We start from the raw sequence: 18,081 nt of genomic DNA on the forward strand, positions 1-18,081 counted from the left end.
CTTCGTTTTCTAAGATACTACGTAGAGGATCTTTTTCTTAATCTTGCATTATCTACTTACAGAGAGAACTTGGAACGTCTACTGGAAGACAAGAGCTTTAAAGAAGAAATAGTTCATTTCAGCATTTCTGAAGAAAACACCACAGTAAAGGCACTGCACCGGCCAGAGCTTGTTCCTGTTCTAATGAGGTTAAGGAGCTTCTGTACCTTAACTTAGAAATCAAGTCTGTATAGGTTCCTTATGGGTCTTTACAAATGAAATATGACAATGTATGGGCCTACTTCAACAGGAAGATGATTGGATTTTTGGAACTGCTTCTCAGGTTTCACTGTGAATTCCAAATACTATATGGGTTACTTAACCCACTTTTTCCTTTGTAGTGGAAAACTGTCTTCTGTAAGTTAAGTGAGTCCTTATTCATTGTAGTTCTTCCACATGGTTAAGAAACTTTCCACTCAAGTCACTGGGAAATTGCGTCAGTAATTATTTTGGTTGGGAGCCAAAGTAGTGTCCCGAACTAGGGCTAGGGAGGTCTGGATTCAAATACCAAGTCTGTCATGAAGTTCATTGGGTAGCCTTGGGCCAGTCATCACCAGCTGGTTTCACTTACCTCACAGGGTTGCTGGGAGGGTAGGACAGGCAAAAATCAAAACGAAATGGCGGGAGCGTGTGGGTTATGATAGCTCTCATTTTGCAGCCAAAATTATGATTGCAACTCTGGCAACTTGGAAGCATTCTCTTAAGTCTATATAAAAAAAGAAAAGGTCAACAGGCCCAATGGACCAAGTCTTTTGTATGCAGGCTGGTACCTTGTGAAAAGCTAATGTACTAACTTTCTTTTTGGTATTGGAAGGATTCTGTATGGACGGATGAGAAATAAAACTGGAAGCAAAACACAGGGGAAGTCAGCCGCTGGGACACGCATGGCTATTGTTTTGAGATTCCTTGCTGGCTCGCTGCCTGAAGAGATTAGGATGTTCCTGGATCTGCTATTTGAGCCTGTGAAGCACTTTGGCAATGGTATGGCTTGTACACGAGAAACTTTTTATCTAATGGTGAATGTGGCTAGTAAGAGCCCAACAGGATTGAAGCTAGGAAGGGCCCAATAGTAAAGGAGTACGCTAGGTGACAATACACTGCAATATTTTGTTTCTTCTTCGTAGCTTATAGCCTGAACTGTAAAATATAGTGGCATATTTTGTTGCATGTCTAACTTGCTTCAGTGTTAAAACCATGAATCTGGGCATCATGCATGATAATGAAGCAGCTTTGAGAGTTGGCTTGAGAGTTTTAAGGAGAAATGGATTGCTGATTCTAATTGGAAAATTAGGGGGGAAATTGGGAGATGATTCCTCGGGCAGCTGATTTATTTGCAATATTTGTTTTGGGTGGTTCTTGATAATATTTTAATCCGGTTCAAATCTGTGCAATGGGATGAGTTCCCTTTGCTCCGTCTCAGCTTCTGCCAACCTAGGAGTTCAAAAGCACACTAGTGCAAGTAGATAAATAGGTACTGCTGCTGTGAGAAGGTAAACGGCGTTTCCGTGTGCTCTGGTTTTCATCACGGTGTTCCGTTGCACCAGAAGCAGTTTAGTCAAGCTGTCTGGGGAAAAACACCAGGTCCCTGGGCCTGAAAGTGAGATGAGTGCTGCAACCCTATAGTCACTTTTGACTGGACTTAACTGTCCAGGGGTCCTTTACCTTTACCTTTTACATATAGAGCCTGCATTACATTAAACTGTGATCTCTTTTGTCTTAAGTGTGTTTTTTTGCCACTGAACATTCCTTGTGACCCTATTTTTACATTTAGTAATAGTGGGGAACATTAGTTCTTCATCTTGTTTGTGAAAACCAAAGATCTCTTAAAGTGCAATACTCTAAATGCTTACTTGAGTGTGAGCAGCACTATGTTTAGTGGGATTTAGCTCCCAAGGGCAAAACACATCCATTAAGGGGTCATTCTAATTTTTGCCCTCTAAACCATATACAGTGGTACCTCCGGTTAAGTACTTAATTCGTTCCAGAGGTCCTTTCTTAACCTGAAACTGTTCTTAACCTGAGGTACCACTTTAGCTAATGGGGCCTCCTGCTGCTGCCGCACAGCTGGAGCACGATTTCTGTTCTCATCCTGAAGCAAAGTTCTTAACCTGAAGCACTATTTCTGGGTTAGCGGAGTCTGTAACCTGAAGCATATGTAACCTGAGGTACCACTGTATTGCTTCTGCTGCTTTTCAGGGTTTTTTTTAATAGAAAAAACACCCTCCCTAGAATTTGGTTCTTAAAATTGGGTGTATAGCATTGCTACAGAAGCCTAGGCATTATTGATTTGCTAATTTCTGTATCTTTAGGATTGGGATATTCCACCTTGAAATGCACCTACCAAAACTGAACAGTACCTTCAATCTCTGTAGCGTTATTACCAAGATGAGACTATTGTTGCCGCCTCCCACCCACCCCACTTCTCCTTTTTGCTTTTGGTAGGAGATTGCCTCTCTGCAGTGCTCCAAGCAGTGGAAGAACTCGATTTATCTCGAGTCTTGCCTCTGGGTCGGCAGCATAGCCTTTTCAACAGCCTGGAAGTAGTACTGAAAAACATGGGGCATCTGATCAGCCAGTACCTGCCTGAGATTTTGCAGATTTTACTTTGCATGATGGCAACAGTATCCCACATTCTTCAGGAACGGGAAAAGGTGAGAAATTTGCTCCTGTGTATGCGTTCTGTTCTGTTTCTGATGAGAAGCCCATGGGGCATGATAGAGCAAGGCACGTTGCTTATTTCAGGACCAAGGAGAGTTCTTCATGAACAGTTTTCTCTGACCACGCTTAGTCTTTTATGCTTTGACATCCACTGGCATTAATGCAGATTTTAACCAATTAATTGTATACCTTAAAATTCTATCAATTGTTATTAATTCTGACATAAATGCTAGTTAAGCGTAATAAATAGTCTGCATATAAAGCTAATTTAAATTCCACTTGCTCATAAACAAAACCATAAATCGCCCTATTCTGTTCCAGTTGCCCATACCGGTGGTTCCAAATATAAATCAAATATTCATGAGAGAGAGGGCAATTCTGTCTTTTACCTCCCTCCAAACTAAAAGGATATGAAATAATTTCATTTGTCCTTACATGCAATTGAGGAGACAGGTATAAAATTCCAGTTCTCCTTCACTGCTCCTGCTGCTGCCCTGTTGTGTACAAAACAAGCCGAAGTCTGGCTTGTGTCATTTGAAGCTCGGCTTGTGGTTTGTAACCAAGGTTTATTTTGGGCTTAATACGTGTGGTTTGTTTGAAGAGAAACATGCCATGAGCCTGGGTTTGACCAGTGCAGCAAGCCAAACTCTGGCTTATTTCAGTCACAGCATGATAGCAGCAGGAGTGAGAAATGATTACCATGGAAATTTTTGAGTAATGAGCACCTGCATGTTGCTTTTTCACATCAGACTATAGTTTGGCATAATGTGACTTGCAAGCCCGCCATTGCCTCTTACTGTAGCCAGGAAGTTCAAAAAGAGCAACACCCAGAAAAGTCACAGTGCAAGATCTAATGTACAATATTGCACTCCATGGACATTCAGACATTCAGACTGAGCTCAAAGTAATCATTTTGACAGCAGTGTTGCTGAAGTTCATGGTAATTAGTTTTGCACATGAAGTTATTCACTAACTCTTGAGACGAAAAGCTGTAATTCAGTAACTCCAGGCTTCACAAATATTTTTTTCAGCGTTGCCATTTGTTAAACTTAATTTAACACTTCATTATCTAGTGAGGAAATAAATGCCAATTAAGAGCCTCATTTATATTCTACTGGGTCTTTTTCAAAACACATTAGTCATTTATTGCCTACTAATACTACTGTCTGTGTTAAATGTTAACTTTGTATAGTTATAAATGGAGGTGTGGGGTTACTATTTCCTACAGTTCTCATTTGGGGTAGATTTTTTTTCTTGCGGACACAGGGCTGGCTAACAAATTGCCACTTGAGGTTAAGATGCTTCCTCGCCATGCAGATCTCACATAGAGAAACTAGCCAGACTGGCTGTTGAATCTTACATTCGTACTCATGGTGGTCTCCACTTTCAGCACCTGCTGCTTGAGGCAGCTATCTCACACCGCCTAGCTTTCGGGCCGGCCCTAGGTGGGCTTGTCATCTCCAGCGTGCTTGCTTTTCGCTCTCGTGCTATGCAAACAGATCTCAATATCTTTATTTGATGTGCAATGTATCTATGGACTTTACAAATGTATTGAGGGTTTTGTTTCATTTTTGTTATTATTTCTTTTGTGCTCTTATGTTATAAACCATTCTGTGATCTTTGGATTAAAGTTGTTTATATAAATTTACATTAATACGCCAGAGACATGCAGCATTAGCGTAACTCGGACAGAGGCAATGCAGACATATGGTTACTGCTTGCAGTTCAGAGGACACATTCAGTAACTAGTCTTTTAAATCTTAGGTGGTAAAGAATAATTGCCCTTTAAATGTTTTACTTAAGAAGAAAAAGAAGAAAGACCCTCACAGGATTGTTATGATTTGTTTTGCAGATTCAACTCAAATTAATTAACCCACTGAAAAATTTGAGGCGACTTGGACTTAAACTTATAGCAGACTTTTTCTCTGACTTCAAAACTTACAACTTTAGTGTGGAAGAGATTGATGCAGTTTTTCATGCGGTGGTTTGGCCCCAGGTAAGGGCAGCGTGAAGTTGGAGAGTTGCTTGCTTTTCTTTACTTAGGCACATGTCTCAAGTGTCCTCTGGCACCTTCCAAACTGCATAAATGACTTGCTTTGGAGTGAAAGTGGTATTTGGTTCGAAGCACAGAGGGTGTGCTAGGAACAAAACACCTAATTTTATTAGAGTGGCTGGGGAAACCCAGCCAGATGGGCGGGGGTATAAATAAATTATTATTATTATTATTATTATTATTAATCAGTGTATCCACTCAAGCTACAGTCCAGAAGTATGTAAATTTAATCCAAGTACAATGTAAACTGGGTTTGTCCTTTCATAAACAGCACGAGTTTTGTTGAATCTAAAGGCTTTTGCCTATATCATCTCCACAAAACTTGAATGTGACTTCATGTTTATAGCTGACAAATGTAAAGTTTCAATTTTGTGGGGTGAGATATACATGTTCCTAAGTCAATGCCACATCTTTGTTGGGAGAAAGTGTGTCACTGAGTGGCACCCGCCACTCCTCCCTCTCTGTTACCATACTGTGGCAGTGTGCATGACACAACAGCTAGACCTACTGCCTGAGGTCCAAGGGAGTGGGAACAGATCTGCCATTCATGACAGGAGCCCTTTCATGCCACAACAGTCTTAAGGTCGTGGAAGCTGTCACCCATCTACACTGCAGTAACTTTTTGGTCAAACCTCACAAAGATAATGAAACATAAAGCAAATATTGGATACTTCTTTTTAGAGAAAACTAGAAAGAAGTCTCCTGTGAGCATGTGCTGGCTCACCTCTAAGTATGTAACAGGAAAAAATGATGGTTCCTTCTGACTATAACCTGCTTCCTTCACTAGCCTACCTGTCTCAGGTACTTGGAGATGGTCCCTTTAATGCTAGACTGCCTTAGCTGTGGTGGGTGTAGAGAAGCCATCATGGCAACCTTTTTGGCTCCACTCATCATTAGCAGTTTTGTTCTTGATGTCAGTGGAGGCAGAAATACCTGGCTTAGCTCTTAGTGTTGTGGTGAAAGGAAGATAAATGCAAATAGTAAATTGTTCCTTCAGAAGCAAATAATGAGCATGCTAATGCTTCTTCTTTTGCAAACATCTCTACCAATTTAGCCTCAATATTTTGCCCCGATTTTATTTTCTCCTGTTTTGTTCCCTCAGATCCTCAGGTTGGCCTCTGAGAGCCAATATTCTCCTACTCTCTTACTCAAAATCATTCACATATGGAGCAGAAGCCCCAGGTAAATTACGTTCTTCTTAATGAAACAATGAATCATGGTATAACTTTACTATACTGCTACCGTGTGTGTGTGTGTGTGTGTGTGTGTACCTATGTTTATGTATAAGTGAGCTGCACTTTTAATCTAAAGTTTATGTTGGTTGTTTATAGGGACCATATACACAGGTACAGTGATAAGCACACATCTTGTTTATTTAACACAATTTATATACTGGTTAATCGATGACGATATCCTCTTGACATTTTCATTTTCAAGTTAGCATTAGGGCTGACTTGGAATGGGGCAAGGGGCATGTTCTCTGCAAATGTTTCAGGCCCTGAAATACGCACCTCCACCTGTTGTTGTTGTTGTTGTCATCCTCCTCCTTTTGACAATTTTTGAGATTGTGAACAGTAAAGAAGAAGAAAAAGGTTGAGAGTTGTAGGAACTTAAGAGAAACATGACAAGGACAATTCAGGAGTTTCACCTGCTTTGGTTTCACCTACTGTGACCTTATGGAACGTTCCTTCAAACTTGTGAAAGGGGCATCTCTACTCCCCACTCCCCGGCTTTAGTATTATGAACATGAGGAGAGTCTGCTGGATCCTTTTTCTGGATCACTGACTTAGGCCTTACCTGTTGGGAGCTTCATTCTAATGTCACTAGTCATTCTGCTAGAGTTAGATATTGCTACATCAGTATTTCCCTGCCTGTTTGTTGCCTTTCCCTCAGGTATTTCCCTTTGCTGGCCAAGCAGATGCCAGGACATCCAGAATATGATGTGTTATCCAATGTGTTTGCTCTGCTTTCGGCCAAAAGCTTGTGTGAGGCAACGGCTGGTGTTGTGATGGACGTGGCTGACAGTCTTCTAAACACTCCTGACTTGGAGCCCGATGACGATATTTGCACCTTGACAGTGGCAGACTGTGTCTTTCAAGAAGTTGATGAAACGACAGAAGGTAAGGGTGGTTAGGCGCCCAAATCTATTGCAAGTGAATATTTTCGAAACTGCTTGTTCCATTTTGCTTGTGTGGTAGAATTAGAAACTAATTTGCGAAAGAAAATATTCTCAGCACCTACTAGATGGTGCATTGTAGTTATGCTCTGTAGACTTCTTATAGTTTCATTTTTACTGGTTTTTATTTCCTCCCTTAGATGTACATGTATTAAAGGGTGAGATGGAAATTCATTTGTAAAAACTCATAATAAATAAATGGGTTGTTGGTGGGGCAGAGTGACTTTCATTGAGAGCTGCATTACCAGCTTCTCTCATGGTGTGTTTCGTGTTTTTCCTCCCAATGTTCCCAGTATTGTTTCACACAGATTCTGACTGGATATGTTCTCTGCCCTACCCTCAAGACTAAGTATCACTTGTAATTGATTTTTGGCTTATAACAGTCAACAGTTGAAGAGCCCTGTTATACTAGTAATTTCATCTCCAGATTTAGCTTTCACTTCATCCTTAGAGCAGAAGGTGCAATGGCACCCAATGGCCATCGTACAGGTCAGTCTAGACTAAATGCTGGCTTTGTGACTTCCAGCGCAGTATTCCGTTCATAGGCCTGGCTGTCAGAAAAGGAATGGAGCAATTCTGCAGCTCACACCCACAAGCTTCCTTTCCTCTTGTTTCTTTCTTAAAGCATTTCTATCCCACCTTTCAGTAATAAAATCACCAAACTAACTTAACATCACTTAAAGCACTCAGATAGAATAATAAAACAGCAGAAAAAGAGCAGAGCATAGGGACAGCTGAAAACAGCACTGAAACCATAGAAAAGCATGGGGACATGAAAACTGTATTCACACACAAAAACCATCAGATTTGGTGCCAGGCAACCACGTAAGGGAAGGGAGCTTTACAGCTGAGGTGTTGCAGCACAGAGCTGGGTTTGCAGTGAACAGGAGTTCTGATGGAAAGTGTATATTGTCCCAGAGAAACAGAACCAACAGAAACTCCTAGCACTTGAGATAAAAGATGGGCCTTTATTAAAAATGTTACATTGTGGTAAAGGACAGTGCACAGGTGTTTGTTTGGTCCGTCCCCCCCGACACCTGTTTATATCCTGGCTTGAAGGATCTCTGTCAGTTTTCAGCTTGCTGGAGATAACAGATCCACTTCAAGAGCGACGACCAGCAAATATTATTGACTAGTGTGTTTTTGAGCAGCAAACATAAACATTTCATGTTAGCTAAATAATTTAAATTAAAGCATCGTTCAGTAACTGGATAGCAAGTTCCCTTGTCTCCTAATTAATCCCTTTAGTAGCAACTTCTACATTCAGTGGTTTCCCAGGAAATGTGCTAGTTTCCAAACCAATATTTTCCCACATTTAGCCATAATGATAGTATATCTGGGAGCAGTTTAATAATATCTGTTAACAAGCTGCATTTTTAGTTGTCAAACATTCTATTATGGTATATAGTTTATTGTTGGCTGATATAAACTCCTATTTCATCAAGTTAGCCAAGTCAGGAGGCCTTTTCATATAAAATATAATATGAAGATATGGCCAGCTTGCCCATCTCTTTGATGTCGTTCCATAATCATGTGCAGGCTTGTGGAAATTGCTTCCACTCAGGGACACACAAACACACCACTTGGTGCCACATCCCATCAGCAGGATCTCTCCATCCTTGGGAGAAGCTCCTGGGTGGGCTGTTGGAGGGAAGGGCAGGGAGGAAAGAGGACTTCCACCAGCCCACTTGAGTGCACTAGAATCTCTGGATTCAACTCATTGCATTTTTTTTTTCTGTTACCTGCTTTGGGTAGTATATGCAGAAAAGTGGGATATAAATTGAAATAATCCCAGAACAATTGTTATACTATTTGTGAGGAATTGGATGATATTCTTTAGTTTTTCTGCTTGGAGGACTTAACGTCTCTGAATGGTAAATAAACTCACTGTCTCCCTTGCAGATGTTCCCACCACAGGTGTGAAGCTGATTCTCCCCCATGTGCCTGCAATCCTTCAGTATCTCAGCAAAACTATGTTCAGTGTGGACAAGATGAAGAAGAAGAAGTACAGAGCACAAGTCAGCAAAGAACTAAACATCCTTTCAAAGTAAATAGTTCCTTGGTATTGCTAAGAGTACTGATTTATATAGGGTCCCTTAAAGTTTTACTATATATGTATATATAGAGAGGGAGAGGAGTAAGTTTATATAAAGTGGTACCTCCGGTTGCGAACGGGATCTGTTCCAGAGGTCTGGCCGCATCCCAAGGAATTTGCAACAGCAGGACCGCTTCTGCGCATGTATGCGGTGTGGTTTAGTGCTTCTGTGCATGTGCACATAATAATGTGTACAGCGTCAAGCGCTTCTGTACATGCATGCATGGCGAAACCTGGAAAAATACTTCCAGGTTTGCCACGTTTGCATCCCGAAGTTTACGTATCTAGAGGGATACATAAGCGGAAGTACGAATGTAGTCACCACTCACACAAAACCACAAGGAGGTGCACAAAGTAAAATACCATAAAGCAGTATAAAAACGACGGGTTCCTTTTAAAACAGGAAATTAAACAACTGAATAGACTTGTGAACAAAAAATGTTTTCAAGAGAGCCACCTGCAAGAGGCTGTCAGGAAGCTTGAGCTTCAGGGTGAGGCAGGGGGGGGGGCTTTTTGTTGGGAGTTCACTCTGGAAGCTATTGTATGTATCTCAGGGATGGGAGGCTCTGAATCTAAGTTTCTTGGCTCCATGTCACTCATATGCAGCCTCCTCCCTGCATGTCACCATAGCATATGCCTTATAAGGGACCAGACTGTTCTGACTGGATGTCTAGCCCAGTATTGGCCACTCTGGTTGGCAGCACCTTGGACAGGAATCTCCTGATCCATTCTGTGCTGGGGATCACAAACTCTTAATTCATATATGTGTAGTTTACACTGATAGGTATACAGTATATACCTGTTCTTCGACTTGCAGTTGTCCATATTCATTTGTGTGAAGTCATGTGTGGACCAGAATTTTATTAATGCATTCATGTGCCCTTTTGTAAGCAGAACATCAGCAGCAGTTTACATTAACAGGTGATTATATTATAGGCAATTGAATCGTGGTGTTGTGGTTCTATCGGTGCAAGGCTAACCTCTTGCTTCTGTTGAATATAGAATTAGCAAGTTTATAAAGGACAAGAGTCAGAGCTCCATCCTGATTGATCTCCTCCTCCCTTTCCTCCACCAGAGTAACATGGTGCAGGTAAGCTTTGTTATTTATGCCTGTGGGAAGTCACATTTTCTTTCAAGTTTGGCTATTTTCTGGTGAACTTCTAAACTATCTTTCCAGGTCATGATGATCTGCTGCTAACTTGTTTGGGTCACTGTTATTCAATGTGCTCTGCTGTGCCTTTGGGATTCCCTCCCCTCCTTTTATTTATATTTTTATTTTTTGGGATGTCCCTGGTTCAGATTTCAGTTAACCTATGTTCTCTGCAAACCACTTCCCATGTTAGGATGCCAGGCTAATCCTGGATGAGGAAGCTGTGGGACTCCAGATGTTGTTGGGCTCCAACTCCCATCAGCCCCAGCCAGTATGACCAGTGGTCAGGGATGATGGGAATTGTAGTATAGCAATATCTGGAGGGCTACAGGCTAGCCATCGCCGTTCTAAAACATAGTTTAGTATAAAACAAACAAACCAGGGTGAGCCTTGGGCTTGCACAGTTCCCTTTCCTTCTGTGTAGCCAGGAGGAAAGCTTCACTTTTGCTTAATTGTTACTTGTTTTTTTCTCCATCTAAACCAACAAACTGTAGTTAACATTAGCTGTGGTTTGATTGAAACAAGCCAAGCTGCAGTCATGGTCATGGTACATGCATTGATTAAGCAAAAGCAGCAAAATGAGCTTCTGAACTGTTCCTGCTGCCTATGGGGCAGAAAGAGAGGGGAGAGGGACCAGGGTTCTTTTTTCAAGGATTTTGCTGATTTTGTTGATTAATATACTTTTAACTAAATCTCTCTTGACAACTCTGAACTGGATTGCATTATGTTATTTTTCAGTGTAAGTGAGGAATTGTGTCATGATTTATCTGATTTTTTTCCAGGATACTGAGATTGACATCCTGGAAACGGTGCAAAATCTACTGAAGCATTGTTTGAATCCAGCAAGTTTCCTCAAACCACTGGCAAAATTGTTTTCTGTTGTTCAGAACAAATTGTCTCGTCAGACGCTCTGCATGGTTTTTGAGGTACTGAATACAGTAGTAGCACACTTATAGCATTTTTGTTAGCGATTGCTCAACACTATTTTGGTTGTGATGTGAACTTGATCCATAATGATTTCTCTGAGCATGCATTTCAAGCTATGACCCTCTTGGGGATGTCATGGCAACCATTGAGGTCTTCCCAGTCCCAAATCCCTCTGCAGTCCCTTGAGAGGCTATCCAATCCCTTTTCACTGACTGGTTCCTTTTTTCTTAGTGGTTGGGCAATGGACTTTCAAAATGGCCTCCTGAGCCTCCAGGAACTGTGGGAAATGTAGTGGATGGTGATGAGTTCTAAAACTCAGAATGTTATGAGTGGATAATGGAAGAGCTGGTTAGATTCTAGTCAAATAAATACAAAGTGTGGTACGCTGGAAAGAAAGAATGGGGCATCTGAATTTTGAATACTGTGGCCACTTCTGGTTGTCCTGTTTTTTAAAAAAGTGAAATGTAGAACTGGAGAATGTTCAGAGAAAAGCGCTGTAAATGTGACAGTAGATGATACATGTGTGAAATAATTCTAGGTTTGTTAAATTTGCCTTTTTATTATTTTTCCATTTTTTATAGACTTTATCAGATTTGGACAGCAATCTAAAATACATTACAGATACAGTTAAGGTATGTAATGTTTCACCTGATTTACTTCTAAGAAATTTTCTGTCATCATTTTGATTTTATATCTTTATTAAACCTCTTGCCCTTTGTAGCTGAATGCTTTTGATCCACGTCATCTTGATGATATCAATTTCGATATTCGCTTGTCAGCATTTCAAGACATCACTTCTCATATCAAGGCAATGAAAACAGTGGATGTCGACTACCTTATTCCAGTAATGCATAACTGTTTCTATACAATACAGGTGAGCCCATGCCCACGTGGAAAAGATCTGTCCTTTATGGTAGAGCTCCTGGAAATGTATTCTCTTTTTTAAAAATAATAATAATATTTTGATCATTTGGGGAACTGGAAATTACATTTATCTGCATATCTTTCCCCTTACACCATCAATGAGATTAGAAATTCCTGCTTTATTATTTAGTAAAAAAAAATAAAAAATAGAATATTCCTTTTGAACCCAAAAGGCACCTCCGTGGAAGTTATGCATGTTTGCAAAACAGCCATAAGCTATTTTAGGTGAGCATTATAATTACCTTTTGGATGCTATATGAGGAAATACCTGCAGCAGCATATATCTCAAGAGAGATAAGAGAGTGAAGGAAGAACCAAAAATAATTTTACATCTAAGATGGCAGCAGCTTTCAGAATCTCTGCTTGTTCCATTGCCATTGCCTGTTGCTCATCAATCTCCCCACCTTCCTAGTATCTCCCCTCAGTGCCACAAATTGGCTTTTTCTGAGGGTCCCCAGGGGCTTAGGAAAATACATTTTTGACAGTATTAGGAGACAGCATAGGAAATCCCTGTTTGTGTGGACTTTGGCTGTGTTTTAAAAGATAGTAAGCATGTGGGTTATCATTGCCAGCTCTAAAATAACAAAAAAGTCTTTTACTTCACTGAAAAATATGACTATGTGATTGATTCATAGTGAGCTTCGTAACAATTTTATGGTACTTTTTACATATGGCTTGCAGATATTTAAAGCTTCCAGGTCTATTGCTCCCATTACAACTGCTCTGAGTTGTTGTCGGGGAAGCTGGTTTATGTTTTATCAATGATTATATTCACGCGTATTTCTGAGTCTTTTTTAATCTACGGTTTCAGGGTCACCTCTTGTAATCTCAGCTGCCATAATCTTTTCTTTCTTTAGTTAGGAGAGATGTCTCTAAGTGACAGTGCCATCCTCTGTCTGAATGCTATTATCAACCTGTTTGCTGAAATCAGTCACGCAGAAGAGGAATACAAGGAAATCATTCAGCACACTCTTCTAGAAGCTTTGAGAAAAGGGCTGAAGAGCAAGACTGAGGTAAAAAGCTGGTTGTTATTTTTAATTATATGCTGTTTAATGCCAAAATAGGCTTCTTGGTGATTTATAGAATATAAAACCCAGTTATATAACACGATTGAAGTATTCCATAATTCCATTTCCCATGAAACAACCCCATTAAAATGCAACAATTAAAACAAGAAACTCTGGTCAAGAGATCAAGGGAATGCCTGTGTGGACAGGTGCATCTTCAGCACATGTTGGGATGCCTCTCATATTTCAGCAGAGAGTGCGTTCCATTGGTGAAAAAGCCCACATCTGCATCATCAAGCCGACTGTTGTCTGACTGCTGTTACATTTCAGGAGGAAACATTACTGTGAAAGAGAATTGTACAAGTGATGCCCTATTCTAGTATTTTGAAATGAGACAGGGCTGTGGGCAGGCTTCTCATTGAACAAAACACCCAATGTGGCTAATGATAAGATGCAAATATTTTAAAAAGCATAAACAAAATGCTTCTGTATTGTTCCTATTACCTTACCTACCTTCCTTCCTTAGCGTGTTTACTCCAGCCCAACATGTTGACGAGTCCAAAATATGGCAAATAAGCTAAATTCTAGGGAAGGGGTTGATACAATGGTGTGGAGAGGATGTGGGGCAACGTGAAGGATGTGGGGCCACGTGAGATGTCTTGCCACGTGCTACCACCACACTTCCCTGACATGTTCATTCAAATAACAGCAGGAGTAGTTCAGGTACCAATGCAAATATGTAGAGCCCCTGATCTAAACAAAAATCTATTTAGGAATGTTTAATATGTGTGGATGTCAGTCTGGTCCCAAAGGGAGAAAGTTTCAAAAGCATAATTCTGGTTTTTGTGTGTGTTCTTGCATGGGTGTTCTTGCTCAGTGTGTTTCTAAAAAAGAAATAATCAAATGGCTGCATTAAAAAAAAACACCAAGCCACACATTTTCACATTTCCCTTGGTATTTTGTTACTTGCTGCTTTCAGAGCATTCAGCAGGATTACACATCGTTGCTCTCCAGCTTGATTCGAGCATTTTCAAACCACCCAGAGTTTCAGGACTTGGTCCAGCTGACCGACGTCCATGATCCAGAGATGGACTTCTTTGAAAATATGAAGCATATTCAGGTATAATGCAATCCTGTTCTTTCCACTGGACAATAGTTGTATGATAGTGGAAAGATGGTAGATACTTCATCTTCTTCTGTGAATGTAAATCTTTGCAAGTGCTGCCTCGTTTTTCAGTTGCAAATCATTGATCGTTGTGAGAACAATAGCTCTCTGTGTGTGTGTTTTGATTTAATAGCTATAATGTCATTTACACTATTTTAGCACATGCTAAGCTTTGCTGTTGATGTCACATTTAAAAGGCAGCAGCTAGAATTGTATGCATTTAATCAGAATGTATTTTCTCTTATTCATTGTCTCAGTTTGAGAAATAGACAGAAGTGTGTTGTAGTAAGATGCTCATTCAAAAAGGTGTCGTTTCTCCCCCTCCTGGCTGTTAAGAGCTGGTGAAACTTTTGATAGATTATGACACCCAAACCTCCTAGGTCTACAGAATTAAATATGGGCCCTCACTTAGTGAAAACGTTTGTATCTCTCTTAGATCCACAGAAGGGCACGCGCCTTGAAGAAATTGGCTAAGCAACTAGCTGAAGGCAAAATCACACTCTGTTCCAAATCTCTTCAGAATTACATTATGCCTTACGCAACTACTACTATCTTTGATGAGAAAATGCTTAAGGTAAACTTTTAGCATACAATGATGGGAACTACTTTTATTTCATAGCCCTCAGTGGCATATTTCTGTAAGTGCAACAGGATGATTTCCCTTTTCATGAGGAGAAAATAAAGAGTGTTGGGATTTGGGCTGAGATTTTTAAAAATGAAGTACCTCCCCTGCATGGTACTTATTTGAAATGTTTGTTAAGGCTCTTATTTCGAGCTGCCCTTTTAAAGAAGGAACAGTGCATTAATAGTGCATTTCTGGGAACTAAACTTTGCAGAGGTCTTCTTTGTCTGATATCTTCATCATTTAGTTATTTATACATTTATTTATTTATTTATTTATTCATTCATTCATTCATATTCTGCTGTTCCCCCCAATAAATCAGTGAGGGAGGCCTACATATTTCTCTGTACCCCTTCTCTTCATTTGGAAGAATTGCATTCATACAGCAACCCTGTGAAGTAGCTTAGGCTGAAAAGAATGTGACTTCCTCAAGGGCACCTGGTGAGCTTTATGGCTGAGTGAGGCCCTGAACCGAAAGCTCCCTACTTTTGGTCAAACGCTACCAGGGACAGATAATTGGTGCCTCAAGATGTTGCTGTACTACAACCTCTATCAACCTGACCATTGGTCATGCTGGGTAGGGCTGATGGGAGTTGTAGTCTCAACATTTGAAGGACACCACAACGGCTATCACTGCTCTAACCACTACACCACACACCTCACAACTTCTGAATTTAATAATGAGGGGGAAAGCTTCAGATAGGTCTCTGAATATTGCAAAGCATGTTGCTTCTTTTGGGTATTTTGATGTGAAAGTGTTGGGATAGGTTTTCTTCTTGGTTCAACAATGTCACTTTCGCCATGATTTTAAAGGGAGTGTTGGGGATGTGGAAGGAAGCTTCTTCAAGCCTGCATGGGCTTCGTTAGTCTAGGCCAGTGTTTCCCAACCTTTTTTGGGCAAAGGCACACTTGTTTCATGAAAAAAATCTCGAGGCACACCACCATTACAGCCCCGTGATGTCAGCGCGCAGCGTCACGCCGGGAGGGACATGAATTGCTAGCAAATTACATAATCACCTCCTTGAGGGCTGGCTCATCTTCTCCGAAGGCAGAACCCCATTAATTAACAGCACAGACTCACACCATAGCCAAGATGAGGGGGGAAAACCTCAGTCATGCACAGTCATGCACATATGGGGGCTAAATGAGGACGAAGACCGGGCAGAGAGCAGGGTTCAAATCACCCCACCTGGCCAGGACAATCCCTGGGTGCTCCCTTGGGCCACTCGCCTGACCCACCTCGCAGGGCTGTTGTTGCGAGGATAACACGGGGAGAACCACGCGCGCCCCCGGGAGCTCCTTGGAGGAGAAAGCGGGCGATGAATGCAATGCACGAAATATATGAGAGGCGACCAGGTTTTGCAGGTGAGGGGGCCCCGCCAGCCTCCGCTTCCAACACCCGGCGCAACGACGCCGAAGTTTCCCCCCGGGCTCGGCTCAGGGAGCAGCGCTGCTCCCCCCGGCTCCCCTTCGCCCTCCCGGCTCTCTCTGCCGCCCACTGGGGACCCCCCTCACCTGCCAAGTCCGGAGCGCCGGTGGAAGTTGCATGCATGCATGCATGCAGGGCGCCGCGTTGCCATTGCATTGCACTGCACTCCATGCAACGCCTGCACGCATGCATTGCCTTGCACGCCTGCCAAGGGGTCTCCCCGCGGTCCGATGCGTCCCCTCCGGCGCGGATGCAGCATTGCAAAAATAAACACCCCCCCGACGCAGCCCTACCTGGGGGGCAGCCTCCGCCTCCGCCGCTCCGCCTCCGCGGGGATCCCCGGGCTCCATCCTGCCGCCCGATCTCCGCGGGGGCGCAGGCAGGCTGCGCGGGGTCTGCGCGGAAGAGCCCCTGCCCGCCCGGCCACCGCCGCTGCGCTCATTCCATGGCCGGGAGAAGAGCGCTTCAAACAAAATGCCCGGCCCGCCAGGCCACGCTGGGAAACGTAGTTTGCGCACCCCGCGCGGGCGCGGAGCCCAAGGGCGAGGGGACTACGGATCCCGGCAGCCCCCGCGCCGGGGACGGAGGGGGAGAGGCCGGGTGCAGGGATGGAGGGACGGGTGGGCGAGCGAGTGAGTGAGTGGCAGCCGCCAAGCCTTGGCCAAGAGCCAGGAAGGGCCTCCCCGGAGGAGGAGGAGGAGGAGGGAGGCGCAGAGCAGGAGGGAGGGAGGGTCATCTAGTGACGGCGCCCCAATCGAAAATTTGACTTTTTTAAAAAAAAAATCTTTCAGATTTTTTAATTTTTCCCACAGCACACCAGGCAACATCTCGCGGCACACTAGTGTGCCACGGAACAGTGGTTGGGAAACACTGGTCTAGGCAAGGCTTTTGTGCTGCTTGAAATTGGGAAGACCCTAAGGGTTGTTTTCTGTTCCTCAGTATGAAAATATGATAACTGCTTCGGTTGAAATGGTAGGAGCTGTCTGCAGACATCTTTCTTGGTCAGCGTACCTCTATCACTTGAAACATTTCATACACGTCTTGCAGACTGGACAGATCAATCAAAAACTGGGCGTCAGGTACTGTAAATGTCGGTTTTAAGGTTTATCCTGTAATCCTGTGCACTTAACAAGCAGCATAGTGGGACTTGCTTCTGAGCAACCTTGCAGGGGTTTGCAATGCCAGTCACTCCATACTGATAGCATTTATAAGGAAATTGACACACAAGGATAGTATCTCTGTGGACTGTTTTAGAGCTGTCGTTTTAACCGAGCTGATGTCTGTGTTGATGGGAGCACTGAGCCTCTGTCTGCGTGAAAAGAGAGCTTTATGTTCCAAGCACTTTTAATTCACTTTGGCCAGATATCAAAGAACTACTTTAGGAATGCTCTTGTCCAAAGAGATTTTTGCTTGCGTTCTTTGAATGCTAGATTCCACTCCTCCCCCAGTGCTATACTGCACTTTGCTTGTTGAGTGTACCCTCTGTTTTAAAGATTTGCCATGCAGCCTAGGGAGCACCTGTTCAAGAAACTCAAGCCCAGTGCCCCCATAAGTATTCACGTGAGCAGTTCTTTTAGTCCAGTCCTTTTACAAATAGAAAAGTTGTACATTTTTTGGATTTTAGCACCTTTTATTTATCTCCCCCGCCCCTTAATCTGTTTGACAGTGTGCTAGTTACGGTGCTGGAGGCTTTTCACTTTGACTACGAAACTCTTGAAAAGCAGCTTGAGATGATTCAAAAGGAAGGTAAGCTTCTGATTCCTGCATCTGGTGGAGTGGGCTCCAGCTCCTGTAAGGTTGTGCTTCTCACCATAAATGTTGGTAGGCTTTAAAGTG

The 18,081-nt window shown here is 42.4% G+C and overlaps 1 protein-coding gene across 2 annotated transcripts in view; it reads left to right on the forward strand.

Annotated features, from left to right (window-relative positions):
• Positions 1-18,081, forward strand: part of UTP20 (UTP20 small subunit processome component) — a 61,748-nt gene that overhangs the window by 27,491 nt on the left and 16,176 nt on the right. For both annotated transcript variants that reach the window (XM_082238651.1, XM_082238652.1), the window contains exons 25-40: positions 63-188; positions 854-1,020; positions 2,482-2,690; positions 4,550-4,693; positions 5,853-5,932; positions 6,644-6,870; positions 8,829-8,973; positions 10,024-10,111; positions 10,954-11,097; positions 11,680-11,730; positions 11,820-11,972; positions 12,880-13,035; positions 14,009-14,149; positions 14,631-14,768; positions 17,185-17,324; positions 17,912-17,991. In XM_082238651.1, coding sequence (XP_082094777.1) covers positions 63-188; positions 854-1,020; positions 2,482-2,690; positions 4,550-4,693; positions 5,853-5,932; positions 6,644-6,870; positions 8,829-8,973; positions 10,024-10,111; positions 10,954-11,097; positions 11,680-11,730; positions 11,820-11,972; positions 12,880-13,035; positions 14,009-14,149; positions 14,631-14,768; positions 17,185-17,324; positions 17,912-17,991 — 2,189 coding nt within the window. The remainder of the gene's footprint in view (positions 1-62; positions 189-853; positions 1,021-2,481; positions 2,691-4,549; positions 4,694-5,852; positions 5,933-6,643; positions 6,871-8,828; positions 8,974-10,023; positions 10,112-10,953; positions 11,098-11,679; positions 11,731-11,819; positions 11,973-12,879; positions 13,036-14,008; positions 14,150-14,630; positions 14,769-17,184; positions 17,325-17,911; positions 17,992-18,081) is intronic.

Source organism: Podarcis vaucheri (genome assembly GCF_965113315.1).
Source record: "Podarcis vaucheri genome assembly, chromosome: 10".
NCBI lineage: Eukaryota > Metazoa > Chordata > Lepidosauria > Squamata > Lacertidae > Podarcis > Podarcis vaucheri.